Below are 16162 nucleotides of genomic sequence, written 5' to 3' on the forward strand. Positions count from 1 at the left end.
GCTACGTCACCATACTGCAGGAGCCTAGTCAGAACAAACCTGGTAAGATGGATGTGTTACTGTCTCTAAAGAGAGGTGAAGAGGTCGTGCTGACGCGACACATCGACCACAACTGGTGGGAGGGCCGCAACGGCAGCAAGACCGGTATCTTCCCGGATAGCTACGTCACCATACTGCAGGAGCCTAGTCAGAACAAGCCTAGTAAGATGAATATATTACTGTCTCTGAAGATAGAAGTGGTCGTGCTGACATCTATCACAACGGGTGGGACGGCCGTGCAAAGTCAACAAAACTGGCATCCTTACTCAGAATAAATCTGGTAATGTGGGTATATAAAGATTGAACACGCCAAAAATGGGGCACACTTAAATGTTTATTATAAAAAAAATATAATAAATAAAAGATGTTTGATTTAAATATCAGCAAATTTAATGTATTTTAAATGCAAACCATAAGTAGCCAAGGTTTCTCGACGAATAAGCCCTCGATCGTACTTTTCTTCGAACACGACTCATAAGAATTTGCACCATCACGTCAGGATACCTCTTTGTCGCCAGGTCCACAGTTTTCGCCGCTCCTCCGCGGAATTAACCTCCCCGCCTCTCTTTTTAAGAAACCCTTTCATTATACTCCAATATTCCTCGATGGGCCGGAGTTCTAGGCAATTTAGTGGACAGCTATATTTCGGTACCACGGCTACACCATTTGCTTTGTACCACTCCATGACAGGTTTCGCGTAGTAACACCTGGCAAGATCTGGCCAAAATAAAGGCCAGGAGTGGTGTTTCTTAAGAAACGGAAGTAATCGCTTTTGTAAGCACTCGTTTTGATAGATGCTGCCCTTTATTGTTCCGGTAGTGACAAAAGAGCTGCTTCTTTTCCCGCAACTGCTAATTGATAGAAGGAAACGATGACTTGGTTATGAAGATGGTTTATTACTTGAACGGAGAACGGAAGACACTGATACAATTTAGGATGTTAGTAGTAGTAGGATCGAAACAAGAATGAATTCCCAACGCACCAGAACATTCATCTGACTTTTTATTCAAACATTTAAATTATGTTCTAAGTGCGTTTATGTGGTTAGCTAACATTTTCTTTGGTTTACAAAGCATGCTGATTTTTCCAACACTGGCCCTTAAACCAAAAACAGTCTTGTTTCAACACACAAACAAATTCATAACTAAAGAAGTGACCTACACTTCACAGTAACAATAAATCAATTAACAAAAACATATGCACTGAACTTTCGCTACAATGAATCAACCAAGTTCAGTTATTCACATTATGAATTGTAATTATATTGATATGCAATCATTTAAATATCATGTAATCACTATCACGTATAAGCAAACTAACAAGTAACTGAAATAACCATGATGGTAATTACATTAAGAACACATTCTTAACTATCAAATAAATACAGAGTTTTAACGCATTTACTTACATGAAAGTAACATGAGCTGTTTCACAAACTTATAGTGTTTAACTTTACACAACGCCTTTGTCAGTATATCTGCCAACATATCATTTGTATTAAGATACTCAATAGTAATCGTATTACTATTCACAAGTTGCCGAATAAAGTGGTGGCGAATATCTATATGCTTACTCCTAGCATGATGTAAGGAGTTCCTACACAATTTCTGCGCTGACTGATTGTCATTGAAAATCGTCGGCACAATTTCTTCGTTAATAATTTCTTTTAGAAATGTACGAATAAACAAACCCTCTTTACAGGAGTTCGACAAAGAATAGTATTCGGCTTCGGTTGAGCTAAGGCTAACTGTTTTTTGTTTACAACTTGCCCAAGTAACAATTGACTCACCTACTTTGAAGACATATCCCGTGTACGACCGCCTGTCCACGGTGTCTCCACCCCAGTCTGCATCTGCGAATCCAGTGATGTCCAGCTGCTTGCCTTTCTTAAAAGTCAAATGGAGATCCATGGTACCTTTCAAGTAGCGCAGGACTCTTTTCGCCGCTTTCCAGTGGGTCTCTGTAAATGATTCATTAAATTGACTTAAGTAGCTGACTGCGTACGCAATGTCTGGTCGGGTACAGATAGCAATATACATTAGTGAACCTACTAAACCTCTATAATCATAGGTATCATCTCTTTGATTTCCCTTAGGTAATTTAAGTCCGGTTTCCATAGGAGTAGGCGAACACTTACATTCTTCCATTTTATATTTCTTCAGCACCATCGCGATATAGTTCGATTGATCAAGAGTAATTTGGTTTTCTTCCCTACACAATCTCATACCTAATACTTGATGAGCTGGCCCTAGATCTGTCATGTCAAATTCTTTCATTAACTTGACTTTGACATCTAGCTTATCACGTTTATTACCTGTTGAAAACAATATGATGTCGTCAACGTAAAGAGCAATGATTATAAGCGACCCCTTTTGGCGCTGAAAATAGACACAAGGCTCAGATGATGACTTCTTGAACTTCAACTTATTACAGAGAACATGATCAATCTTCTCGTACCATGCCTTTGAAGCTTTTTTCAACCCGTAAATAGCTTTATTTAATTTGTAGACCTTACTTTCTTGCCCTTTAACTACAAAGCCTTCCGGTTGTTCCATGAACACAGTCTCCTTCAAATCACCATTGAGAAATGCTGTTCAATCTTCATACCATACTCAGCAGCTAAAGCTAGCAGAATACGTATTGTGGAGTATCTGACAACTGGTGAAAACGTCTCCTCATAGTCTATGCCATATTGTTGAGTGAAGCCTTTAGCTACCAGGCGTGCCCTATATTTTAGGAGTTCACCGTTCAATCCACGTTTCACTTTGAACACCCATTTGCATTTGACAGGTTTTTGTGACTCTCGTCGATCTGTCAATGTCCAACATTTGTTCTTAATAAATGAGTTGTACTCACAAGACATAGCTTCTTTCCAATTGTCTGCATCTGGACAACTCAGTGCCTCTCGTACAGTTCGTGGAGCATCTGGATCGCACGTACCCGCCAATAATCCGGAAAGTATCGAACCCGATGAACTGTCATATTCCGAAGTTTCCGTGCTCTCCTCCTCTGGAATATAAGTTTTATCGGCCGGATCATCACATTCACTAGAGCTAGACGAATCATGAATTGTGATTGTACTCGTTCGATCGTTTGTATTCTGAGAATTTGTTGTCAAATTAACATCATCAGACGTACCACTCACTACAGACGTTTCTGTTTGTACAGAAGATGGGTCAGACAATTTGAACTCAACATTTTTATTTACATCTGCATTTTTAGTTTGTGTAAATATTTCAGTTGACACAATGACATTGTCAATGTCATCATTTGATGCTTTTTTAATGAACGTATTTTCTAAAAAGGTTACATCTCGGGCTTTGATGCATTTTGTTGGTTGTTCCGGGTCTACGAGCCTGTAACCCTTTGTATGCTCACAATACCCAACAAAAATGTACTTTTTGCATTTCGGATCTAATTTTGAACGCTTTGAAGTCATAGCATAAGCCACAGAACCAAAGATACGTAAATGACTCAGTGATACCTTTTTGCCACTCCACTTTTCTTCAGGAGTGCTCCCCAGTACAGCTTTCGTAGGACAACGGTTCTTAACGTAGACTGCCGTGTTGACAGCTTCCGCCCAAAATTCGTTGCTCAGGCCTGCATCTTGTAGCATGCACCTTGCCGCCTGCATCACTGTCCTGTTCGCGCGCTCCGCGACCCCGTTCTGGGCAGCGCAGCCAGGAACTGTCGTTTGATGCACGATGCCATTGCTCCTGAGGTATGCCTGAAAAGCAGAACTGGTGTATTCCCCTCCGTTGTCGCTGCGTAGCGATTTTATCTTTTTACCTGTCTGGTTCTCCACTAAAGCCTTGAACTCTTTGAACCTATCAAATACTTCACCTTTTTTATTTAAAAAGTACACAAACGTCTTCCTAGAATGATCATCTATGAAGAGCAAGAAATATTTAGCACCGCTGAATGAGGCCGATGGTAGCGGTCCACAGACGTCTGTATGCACTAAACCCAGGACCTCTTTAGCCCTGTTGTGAGATTTCTTCGGAAACGGTACCTTACTCGCTTTGCCTTGGACACACGCTATACACGTTTCAAAATCTCTACTATCATACGATATACCAGAAGCCATACCTTTTCTTAAAAGTTCCATGCTTCTTCTGTTGAGATGCGAAAGACGACGATGCCAAACTTTCTCTGAAGCTGCAGAGACAGTTTCGTCGCTAGAAACCGCACGCTCCTCCTCCACTGCTGCGTTGGCCACCTGTTTATTCTGTAAAGGAACCTTTGAACAAGCCTCAACAGTGTCAAGGATATACACGTCATTTTTCAAAGTAGCCGTCGCGGCAATAACCCCATTATCTAAAATTTCACAACCATCGGAGTCGAATACTATCTTATAGCCTTTTTTAGCCATGGCGCTTACTGACAATAAGTTAGCTGCTAAGTTAGGTACATAATATACGTCACTTATAGTCTTTACATTGCCATCACGTTGTTCCACGTTAACATTGCCTCTACCAGCCGTAAATAGTTTATCTCCGTTAGCCACAGTCACTTGCAACGATTTATCTGACTTCATGTCACTCATCATGTTCACATCTCGACAAAGATGACTCGCCGACCCACTGTCCACGTACCAAAGATCACTTTCAACGTTCACCGACAGCGCCGTGAGCAGAACCTTTGACGATGACATCACCTTGCTACTTTTCTTTTTGTTCAACGTCGGACAATCTTTCTTGATATGTCCCATCTTTTTACAAGCAAAACACCTGGGAAGCTTCCTCGCAGCCGCCAGAGCTGTAACTCCATCTCCGTCGCGTTTGCTGTCCTCACGTCGCAACGTCTCCTGCAGCAACTTCGTCGATACAACTTCGCTAGTCAACTTGAGGTCTGAGTTCTCAATTGCCATGATCAGCGGGTCGTAGTCCTCAGGAAGTCCGCTCAGCATGATTACCGCAACAAAGTCATCATCCAACTTTGCATCGATATCTTGTAATTGTTGTGCGACGTTCGTGATTCTGTTGACATATTTTTCAATACTTTGACATTCCGTCAACTTTGTGCTAAACAAAGTTCGCAACAGGCCTAGTCTCCGACATAATCCCTTATCTTCATAAGCATTCTGAAGATTCTTCCATGCTTTGTGTGCCGAGGTCACGTTCCTTATGTGCACGAAGGCCGTCGATTGCACGGATAATGCAATGCGTGCGAGCGCTTTCTGGCTTTTCTTCACATCTTCGGATTTTTTTTCGTCAACCTCTTTTTCCACAAATTCCCATAGATCTTCGTGAATCAACACCATTTTCATCATAAATTTCCAAAAACTATAGTTTTCAATTCCCTTTAGTTTTTCCATTACGAGTGGAGCTGAGGAACTTATACTGGACGACGCCATTGCCGTCGGCAACCGTATTAACTATATTCACTTTTTATCGCTCAAAACTTGATTTTTACTGGAAGAGCGCAGGCCCATGACCTGATGAATAAGGCCTGATAGAATTTAGGATGTTAGTAGTAGTAGGATCGAAACAAGAATGAATTCCCAACGCACCAGAACATTCATCTGACTTTTTATTCAAACATTTAAATTATGTTCTAAGTGCGTTTATGTGATTAGCTAACATTTTCTTTGGTTTACAAAGCATGCTGATTTTTCCAACACTAATTGCCTGCCAAAGTTGGTATTTTTTTCGGAAACTTAGATCTTTTTTTATTTGACAGTCTTTGGGAGCCTCTGTGCTACTTTTGCTAGTATAAAACTCTTGGCCAGGGATTTGTTAGAAATCGGATTTTATGTAAGTTTCACCATCCATCAGAACGCAGTCAAATTTTGTTAATAAATTTTCGTATAGTTTCTCAATCGAGTTTCTGCTGCTGATTTCTGTCTCACATTCCGATCTGGTGCCGTTTTGTGCTTTAAAACTTCTTAGCCCTGCTCTACGTTTCACCTTTTGAATATACGATTGGGACATTTTTACTTTTTAGCCACGTCATGAGGTAACATCATACAATTTGAAGCAAATATCCTTAAGATGTATTCCTTCTTTTTTTTTTATCCTTTGTACCCTGCAACCCACCAATTCCTGGCTTTCGTTCTAAAGTTAGGCGTTCCCGAAACCTTTTCAATACGCAACAAACAGTGGATTGTGGAAATTTAAATATTTTACCCACATCTCTGTAGCTGAGTTTTGGATTTTTTGTGTTTTCGTGCAAAATAAGTTCACGTTGTTTCAGCTGCCTGTTCGATATCGCTACATATATAAATCTTTCACAAAAGTAACTGATATATTTAAAAACTATACTCTTTTAAGATTTATTTGGCATCAAAAAAAATTCTATACCTTTAATTATAACGAAGCAGCAAATGAATTTATATGCCTCAGTTTTGGCGTGTTCAACCTTTAATTATACTATTAGTTTTCCGAAGCTTATTGCAACAGGAACAAAAGCGACCCAACCAAACAGATCACATTTTCATATTCGCCATATTGTCATTCCCAAGAGCGAGCAGTGTCGCGAGGCATTTTCCTCTTGCATGGCAAACAGACAATGCAGAAGCCTGGTAGCACGCGCATTTCTCGAAGACACGTCCTCAACTGTGCGTTTCTCCAGAAACTTCCTGCCCCGCACAGCTAAACTGTGGAATTAATTGTCGCCTGCGGTATTTCCGGACCGATACGAGCTTCAAACCTTCAAGAAAAGAGCGTACACCCATCTTAAAGGCCGGCAACGCACCTCCAACACCTCTGGTGTTTCGAGTGTCCATGGGCGGCAGTGATCGCTTACCACCAGGCGACCTGTCTGCTCGTTTGCCTTCTATCCCATAAAAAAAAGACACGTGGCAGATTGGCGACCTTCAAATCAAGGGTGAACAGGCATATTCTGGGCGAGCTAACTCCATCGTAGGCGACTTCATTGCCTTTGGCCACCCAAAAGAAAGCACATTTATAATAATAATGAAAAAAAAACATGACCTGAATAGCAAAGTTATGCTCAACCACTACGTAGCGCTTATTACATTTACGGTACAGTCAACCAATTGGAACCCACTCTACAACCATGTCAAAATGACAAGCAGTAAGAGATTGCTTACAAACTGTTTTATCTTATACTATTAAACGAGCAATTCTTGTATATTTATTTATTTATATATACCGACGATCTCGGAAACCGCTCTAACGATTTCGCTGAAATTTGTTTTGTGGGGGTTTTCGGGGGTGAAAAATCGATCTAGCGTAGCCTTAGATCCCGGAAAACGCGAATTTTCGAGTTTTCATGGGTTTTTCTTTCGCATTTGTAAACGTAAAATATGGTCCTTAATTTCGCCGCGCGCGCATCGATTCCGCTTAGCTCAGTCGCACGAGGTCGGTCTAATGTACGCAGATAGATCGTAGGTGTCAGGGTTTCGAATCCCGGTCAGAAATTAAGTTTTTGTTTTTTGTCTTTTTTTTTTGTTTTTGTATTTATAAGAGTTTTTTTTTTATCTAAAGACGTGATATATTAAAATAGAACCGAGCGAAGCTCGGTCGCCCAGATATTAACGTCACTATGACTACAGTGCAGTTTTCTAATAAACCATTTTCGTATTTCAGAAATTCAGCCAATCGCGCCCTCAGACAAGCCAGTAGCGTCTCCCGCGGCGCACGGGCTCCTGAACGGCTCGGCCAAGCGCAGCATGGGCGCGCACAGCTACATGCCCACGCCAAATAATCCTAACCTCGCGAATGCACCGCCCTCTACGCAACCCCTACCAGGTAAATTGAAACATTGAAAACTCTTGATAGTCAAATTACAGACTCATAGCACAGTATAATAAAGAGTACTATCGTACAGTATCGCCACTCCCGCTCCCCGCTGAAAGTGCCGCCCACCCCCTCTCAGTTACCTCACAGTTACCGCCTGTCAAAAACGCGAACAGTCGACCTGTCATATTTCACTCATACAAGCATATTACGCGTTCACCTACACGAGCTTAGACTGTGTGCTAGGAACGCGCCTCTTTCATATATTTGATCATCAGTGTCCGAGGTGTGCTCATAGTGTCACCCCAAACATGGACTCCTCAACGGCTTTGTCAAACGTAACGTAAGAGCTCACAATCACATGTCTCATACAAACAAGTCAAACCTTGCAAATGCGCCGCCCCAACATAACCACTGCCGTCGCCATAACAGCTCGATCAAGTGAGATCACGTAGTTATGCCTCTGTACGCGCCAGTTGACGGTACTGTCAGAATTCTAGGAACCCATAAATAACTCACATACGTTTGTTGTTAACCATAGTCTTTAATGCACTGATTTTGGTACTTAATGCAATTACACGTGTTGAATAAATAATCTGGGTCGCGTGAGTGCGAATATTTGCGTAAAGACATTGCTACAGTATATGCTATACCTACGCCACAGTATAATAAAGAGTACTATCGTACACTATGGCCACTCCCACTCCCCGCTGAAAGTGCCGCCCACCCCCTCTCGGTTACCTCACAGTTACCGCCTGTCAAAAACGCGAACAATTGACCTGTCATATCTCACTCATACAAGCATGGTACGCGTTCACCTACACGAGCTTAGAATGTGTGCTAGGAACGCGCCTCTTTCATATATTTGATCGCCAGTGTCCGAGATGTGCCTACGCTGTACGATAGCTAGATCGTACAGCCTCTATCAACGCAAACCTTTCCAACTCGGTAATCACGATAATTTACAACTTTCTAGTGGACAAATTTAATGTCACTAAACGTCGATAGGTATAGTTATTGACCGTCCATTAATTACCGTTCTTCGCGTATTCCACATCTAGAAGTGTCCCGCGAACTTATAGGCTTCATCATCATCCTGACCCGGCCGGTTTCAACTTCAGTGACTGGGTGTACTGGCTAGTGAGATCACTACCTTACATATGTAATCAAACTTAGTCCGGGCACTTCTTTCATACGTAAACGGCCTCCAATCCACGTTAAATAGGCTACATGATAAAGGAGTCAAACTATTAAATGAAACATGTTTCTTTTACTTTGGCTTATTTTTCTTTAATTTCTAACTTTTGTATTGGCAACTAATAATGTCTCTTATTACATAATGTTTTAGACATATGGAAGAAATTGATACTTGTAGCACAGGTTCTCCTATTGCAAGTATCAAAGTCTCATGATTTTGTGTATCGTAAAATAGTTATTAAGTGATTCTATTGTAAAATAGTTATTAAGTGATTTAAGACCAACAAATGCTTATTATTATTAAACAACGCTGGTTGTAATCGAACTGTGTACATTTATTTGGCACACAGGATATAATACCTACTCCTGCATTTTGCTGCACACATGACCGTCTTTTATGTCCCTGTTTTAACAAACCTGCTTACAATTATAATTACCAAATATCAACCCTTGAAATATTGCTCGACCGTAAACGTTCCGATGTAACCCTCTGACTGATCGTTCGTTCAATACTTCAGATGTAGGGATCAGTACAGATACTTTTTGGATAGCACTTAGCTTAAATAGACAGAAAAAAGTATTTAGTAACTAAAACATTGTATGTAAATATAAAATAGTATCTTAATAATATTTTAAAACACGTAAAATCGGGTAACTCACGTAAAATTGTCGAACGTCGCTCGACATGTTTCGCTCCGTAACGAGCATCGGCATCACGCGTGCTCAATGAAAATGCTCCTCGTTACTGAGCGAATCATGTCGAGCGACAATTTTACGTGAGTTACCCGATTTTACATGTTTCATATGTCAGTGTCAGTTTATTATTCTCAGTATTTATTTTTTTCATTCTCTAGGCTACTAGGTTTTTTACAATATGTATATAAAAATAAAATATAAAAACATTTACAAAACAATATAAAAACATATAAACATATTATAAAAAACCTAACCTAGGGTGCCGCCAGCAGCGGGCAGGGCCCAAGCTGCCGGTGGTTAGGGCTGCAGAGAGAGGAACCGTCGGACTATCCGCGCCGTGTCCAAGATCACCGCCTTCTGCATCTGGCCCTTGATCCAGCCACCTAGCGAGAGTCTCTTAAGATGTTGGTCGAGACTCTTCGCTATGAGACCGTTCGCTGAAACGACTATCGGAACAATGATCGTTGAATCAACATCCCACATGGCGGTTATCTCGTGAGCCAAGTCTAGGTACTTACTGGACTTGTCCTTCTCGGCTTTCACGAGATTCTCATCATGGGGGATGGTGATGTCAACGAGCACGGCCCGGCGTTGCGGTCGATCTATTATCACAATGTCAGGCTTATTGGCAATATTTTTTATTAAAATTTCAGGGTACACGACAAAAACAGCGCAATCAGCCATGACTCCCTCGGAGCGCGGCTACGGACCACCAACCGGGGCTGGCGTCGACCTCAACAACACTGAACCTCTGTACGTCGACACTAACGCGGAAGCCGTGCCGTAAGTTACTTTTTATCATACCATATTTATTTGACGACCGGTCTGGCCTAGCGCCTAGTGACCCTGCCTGCTACGCCGCGGTCCCGGGTTCGAATCCCGGTAAGAGCATTTATTTGTGTGATGAGCACAGATATTTGTTCCTGAGTCATGGATGTTTTCTATGTATGTAAGTATTTGTATATTATATATATCGTTGTCTGAGTACCTGCAACACAAGCCTTCATGAGCTTACCGTGGGACTCAGTCAATCTGTGTAAGAATGTTCTATAATATTTATTTATTTATTTTATTTTATTTATGTATCATAGACAAGGACCGGAATTCTTCATAGCAAAAATCAAACTGTCAGAGGGATTGACCAAGCTTTTCGTTCGTATTTTTACGGAGACGTTCAATTATATTTGTGTCGCTTAACTTCAAACTTGGATAAATCCAATCTGCTATAAGGTTGATTATCTTTCAGATCATAATATATTTTTTTTATATAATCGACCTTAAAGCGGAATGGATTTATCCAAGTTTGAAGTTAAGCTACACATTTGTCATGCTAGTTTAAATAGAGTCAGTGCATCTTGTACCGGGTCTGACTGAAATAGCATGGACACGTTCGGATATTTCTGTAAAAATACAAAGAAAAATCTTTTCGCAAGACTTGATCAGCACTTGAAATTATTAAATGTGATTTGCTTTTCTTAGAATAAATGTTATACATAGCGGGTCTCAATTACTTACCTTTCTGGGCAAAAAAAAATCGCGGGTTAACCCTTAAATGCATAGTGATGTATATGTTCAAATTTGAATAAATCTTTGTCAAGGTCATGCATTTAAATATCACCCAAACAAGTATTACAATTAGTACCTGACTCAGATTAATGACCCATGACTGTTTTTTTTTTTTCAGGTACCGAGCGATGTACAAATACCGACCCCAGAACCCCGATGAGTTGGAACTTAACGAAGGCGACACTGTGTATGTGTTGGAGAAATGTGACGACGGCTGGTACGTCGGCTCTTCACAGCGCACCGGCCGTTTCGGTACCTTCCCAGGTATTGATTTGATTTATATTAAAATTAAACACGTCAAACCGAAAAAGGCCTTCATAGGACTGGTTCGTACAATATATATTTTGTGCATATATTGTAAATATTGAAAAGCACGGTTCTACTTACGTTTATAGTAACGCTATTGACGCCATTTTGAAATTAAGTTGGAGATTCGTCATGAGACACGAGTCATCGCGTTGGCTACACTAAAATTTGTCTCACGCAAAATTATTGTTAAATACAGAGCGCGAAGAACAGTTGCGGCATATTACACACAATACTGACGCTTCTACTTATCGGTAAAGCATGCTAGAGCAGTTTCGCGGCTCTCAAATCGGTTAACAGGTTAACGGTTGTTTAACAACTTACAGATGGATTCCTGCAAGCGAGAAACGACAATTTTTTAGAAGTTTGTCCAGTTATAATATAAGCTACGTATTGTGTATTAATAAATCACTTAATTTAGTTGTTATCTTAATTGGCAGGTAACTACGTGGAGCGCATCTGATAGCGGGCGACGCTGCTGCGGCGCCTGCGCAGCGCCGCGCTGTGCGCGCGCCGCGCCGCCCGCCCCGGGCCCCGCCGCTGACGCCGCCGGAGCCGCACTATAGCTTACGTCACACCTCCTTCACGCCGAATACGCGATGCCAATCATAATTCAAATCGTTCAACTGACAATCGGAATTAAATTCTTTTAACACCGAAAGGTGAAGTTTTGGCTGACATGATCGGAATCAAACTCTTTTAACACCGTTAGGTGGAGTTTTGATTGGCAAACTGTTGCGCCAAACTGTAAGACTTACTGTCGAGCGCCATTGATCTATTTAGTTTTGGTCGGTGCGACTGACCTTAAATCGAAGACTGAAGGCCTATTTACACGGCGCGCAAACTGGCATGTGATTTCAGTGACATCACCAGCTATGAATCCGGTCACACTGTAATAATACTTACATGTGGGATCTCGTGCCATGTAAATCGGTCTTAAATGCGAATGAAAATCTACGTAAGCTATAAAAGTGGTAAAACTATACTATTCAAAAGTGAAAGGCTATTGTGAATATTATAAACTGCCTTTTTCTTAGTAGGAAACGAGTGAAACACTGAATATGACAATAAAGTGACTTCCCCCTAGGATTGTACCTTATAAGGTTACGCACTCGTTTCTAAAGCGTGTCAGCTTAGTAGAGGGTGGACCGGACTCGATGTAATATAAACATAGGGTATACCAAAGCTGTATAGAAAACGATATCAATATCTGCCCTTAAATGATAGATCTATAAGGTCAAAGAGTCATAGAATTGTTGAGCCATACTTGTCAAATTATGTAACGGCGCGTAGTAAGTCGTGGCTCAACTTTCTATAGCGAGACAACGCGATAGCTCTTGTTATAATTATGCTTTAACACGTGAAAGCCTTGTCGAATGAGAGTTGCCAACGGGCACCACACAAACACAACTTGATTATAAAACGATGAAATCTGTATCACACAAGTAGCATATCTTAATGTAAAGAAACCAAACTATACCATGACTTTTTATAACATTTTTATATATTTATCTATACTGCCTCAATCCGTAGTCTCCAATAATCATATGGTGTATCATGTAACTTGGCTGTCGGTATATACGGCGATGTTCGACGGGTTTCGCTGAGTAGTTTAGAATCTCAGTTCTAACTGTAAAGTGTGCTAACTCCATGGATGTGGCTTCTGTCGTCATTGTCTATTTAATTGACTAAATCGTCATCTAACAGCCCTCGGCATATTGTAAGCTATCCTAAGTTGTGCGTCCCAAAGAGTAAGTTAAAAGAAAATGACGTTGTATAATTGTGTAAAGAAATTAATAAAAATACTTATATACTTGTATAATTATTTAGCATAGTTATTTATTTACGTGTAGGAGTGAATTGAGCTTGTCTTTTAAAAGTGACATTTTAAAAGAACGAAGCTGAGCGTTCGGTACTAATACTTGTTACTAACAAATTTTGTACGTATACATATCCGCAAAAGTTAAACTTTGAAAACGGTAACATGCTAACAGTATCAAAGTTTAGACGTTTTGTGACTATTGGCCACAGTAAAAGCGACATAGATTATATATGAGATGGAGTAAGGTTTTACCAAATATTAGTTACCGCATAAAATTAATCACTAAACTCGTAATACTCAAATAATCACCCAGTAATGTATATAGGGCGAGGTATATTTGGAAACGGTTGACAATACAATATTTATATGCTTAATTTTTAATTAGGAGTATGAGGTGTAAAAGAAATAAATGTTAACAGTCTAATGTCAAAATGACTTGCAGGGATGATTGTTTTCCTTATAAATAAAATACGCTTTCCACGAGGAATATCGTACATGGACCCAGCTGGTGCTGTCTCTTTTGCACATCTTTTGCCTATGAAACAGGCTGTCAACTGTCAATGTCACGTCGAGCGAACAATAGAGATGGAAACAGATCGATCAATGCACGGAAATCCTGTTAAAAAGTCTTATTTAATTATGTGTCTATTAAGTCTAGTCATGAATCAAATTGTGTAACTATATTTTTACATTGTGGCCTAAACTCAGCTTCCTTCGTGATTTGTGTAAAGAATGATATTACTTGTGGTACATGTCTAGCTAACAACGCATACTATATTCTGTATTACTATTAAGTTATATGAATATATATTTTGTAATCCTTTACTCGTAAACTTTGTAGTTAAGCTCCAAAATGAAACCCTCTCGCCCTATGTCATACTTGTTTTATGTAGTACATACCAAATGCTTTCATTTATTTTTAACCTATTTGTTGTATTTACTCTTGTTAATTTATTTTTAAAAGCACAAATGGTTTATTTTGTTGTTGACACCACGACATAATGGTAACAGTAATTGATTGTTCAAAATCATCACTTTAATAAAATAATCCTTCTATTTAATTGTCGCTTTTATTTTCACAACCCCCTGGTAGGATCCCTGCCTCTATCATTACATAGTACTTAAAATATTTCTATGTGGTCCGAGCGTGGTTCTCGAGAACATTCTCCATTAACTAAGAGAAATGTTCTCAGAACATGCACTTTTAATAACAGAAATGCCACACAACATAAAGTTCTCGAGAACTACAACTCTTAGGTCCACTTGCACCAACCACTTAACTCAGGGTCAAGAATCTTATATACATACTGGATATTGCACGCCGAACATTACGTTGAAGCCAGAAAATTTGACCTTGAATTACGTCACGCCGGTCTTGCATCTCTTTCTTTAGGGTGTCCATGATTAAGCATACATTAGGGATATCCCGCGGAATTTGACGTATTACGTTTATACGACTGATTAATTTTGTAACTTATTAAATTCAAATCCGATCAATCGTTTTATCACGAAAATGAACATCCATCCTCACAAACTCAAAAAGTAAGGTACATTAGGGCAATTCCGAAAGTCGTCTAATTAGGAAAGTCGCATAGAAATCACCATTATTTCCGTCATATCAAGATTCCCCTTTCGGAATTATCTGAACATTTCTGTCATTCGGAATTACTCTAATGCACCTTACTAATTTGTCAACCGCCAATAAGGTCCATTTCTATACCACTCTGCAGTTACTTTGCCTTACGCCACAAAATACGGTACAGTTTTTACCAGTGGTAAACTACTGGGATTTTTTTTCAGAACCGTTCCAGAATAGTTAAGAACGTGGTGAGTGTTGCAACACGAGGCTTAAAATATAACTTTTCTTTTACTAACTGACACCTGTATTTATTAAAAAATGTTTCAGTCACTTTAAACCATCACAACAATATTTTGGTAGAACTACTGGGAAAACTAATTAACTAGTCAACTACCAAACCAGGTGGTTTGGTAGTTAACAATGTGGGAAAAATCCCCGTAGTTAGGGCTGGTAAAACTTGGTGGTAACTAGTGGGAATAGCCCCAGAAATATAAGGGAAGTATTTCGTCACTACTTTTAAAAAATCTCGTATCTCATGCTTCTCCTCAAAGTTAAAACACAGTAAGTCTATATGCATTCCATACATACTACTACATTTTCTTTTAATTGACAGAAGAAGATACAAGTTTTTTTCAAAGTAGTGACGATTTGTCAATAGGAAAAAAATTAAATACTAGGACATTTTACAACAGTATCTATTCTTTATTTCTTTTAAGTCTTCAGGCTAGGCTATTTATAATACGATAATAAAAGTAAAATACAAAACCACTTACAAAACAATAAAAAAAAACATATTATAAAAAACCTAACCTAGGGTGCCGCTAGCAGCGAGGCAGGGTTCAAGCTGCCGGTGGTTAAGGATGCAGAGAGAGGAACCGTAGGACTATCCGCGCCGTATCCAAGATCACCGCCTTCTGCATCTGACCCTTGATCCAACCACCTAGCGAGAGTCTCTCGAGATGTTGGTCGCCAATGCTGTCTCCTTGTTTCATCTTTTGGAACACTGAAATGTTTAATATTATTCATGTTAATTGTAAAGACACAAACAATAAATTTGGTATTATATACTGTGATATGAATTATGAACATAGAAACCGTACCAAGTTGATAGATTTAGCTCCATTCAATAAGAGTAAATACGAAAAAAGATTGGTCACCCTAGTCGTAAAACCACACATAGCTATTTTTTTCTTTAAAGGTTATATTTATCGTTCTAAACCTATTCGCGGGAATTTTGATATCATTTGAGACAAT

The 16162-nt window shown here is 39.7% G+C and overlaps 1 protein-coding gene across 1 annotated transcript in view; it reads left to right on the forward strand.

Annotated features, from left to right (window-relative positions):
• LOC125224634 overlaps positions 1-14390 on the forward strand; it is a 169903-nt gene extending 155513 nt beyond the window's left edge. The window contains exons 19-22 of the mRNA XM_048128059.1: positions 7593-7754; positions 10289-10418; positions 11320-11465; positions 11948-14390. Coding sequence (XP_047984016.1) covers positions 7593-7754; positions 10289-10418; positions 11320-11465; positions 11948-11970 — 461 coding nt within the window. The 3' untranslated portion in view covers positions 11971-14390. The remainder of the gene's footprint in view (positions 1-7592; positions 7755-10288; positions 10419-11319; positions 11466-11947) is intronic.
• Positions 14391-16162: the final 1772 nt, after the last annotated feature.

The sequence above is a fragment of the Leguminivora glycinivorella genome, chromosome 3 (genome assembly GCF_023078275.1).
Source record: "Leguminivora glycinivorella isolate SPB_JAAS2020 chromosome 3, LegGlyc_1.1, whole genome shotgun sequence".
Taxonomy (NCBI): Eukaryota; Metazoa; Arthropoda; class Insecta; order Lepidoptera; family Tortricidae; genus Leguminivora; species Leguminivora glycinivorella.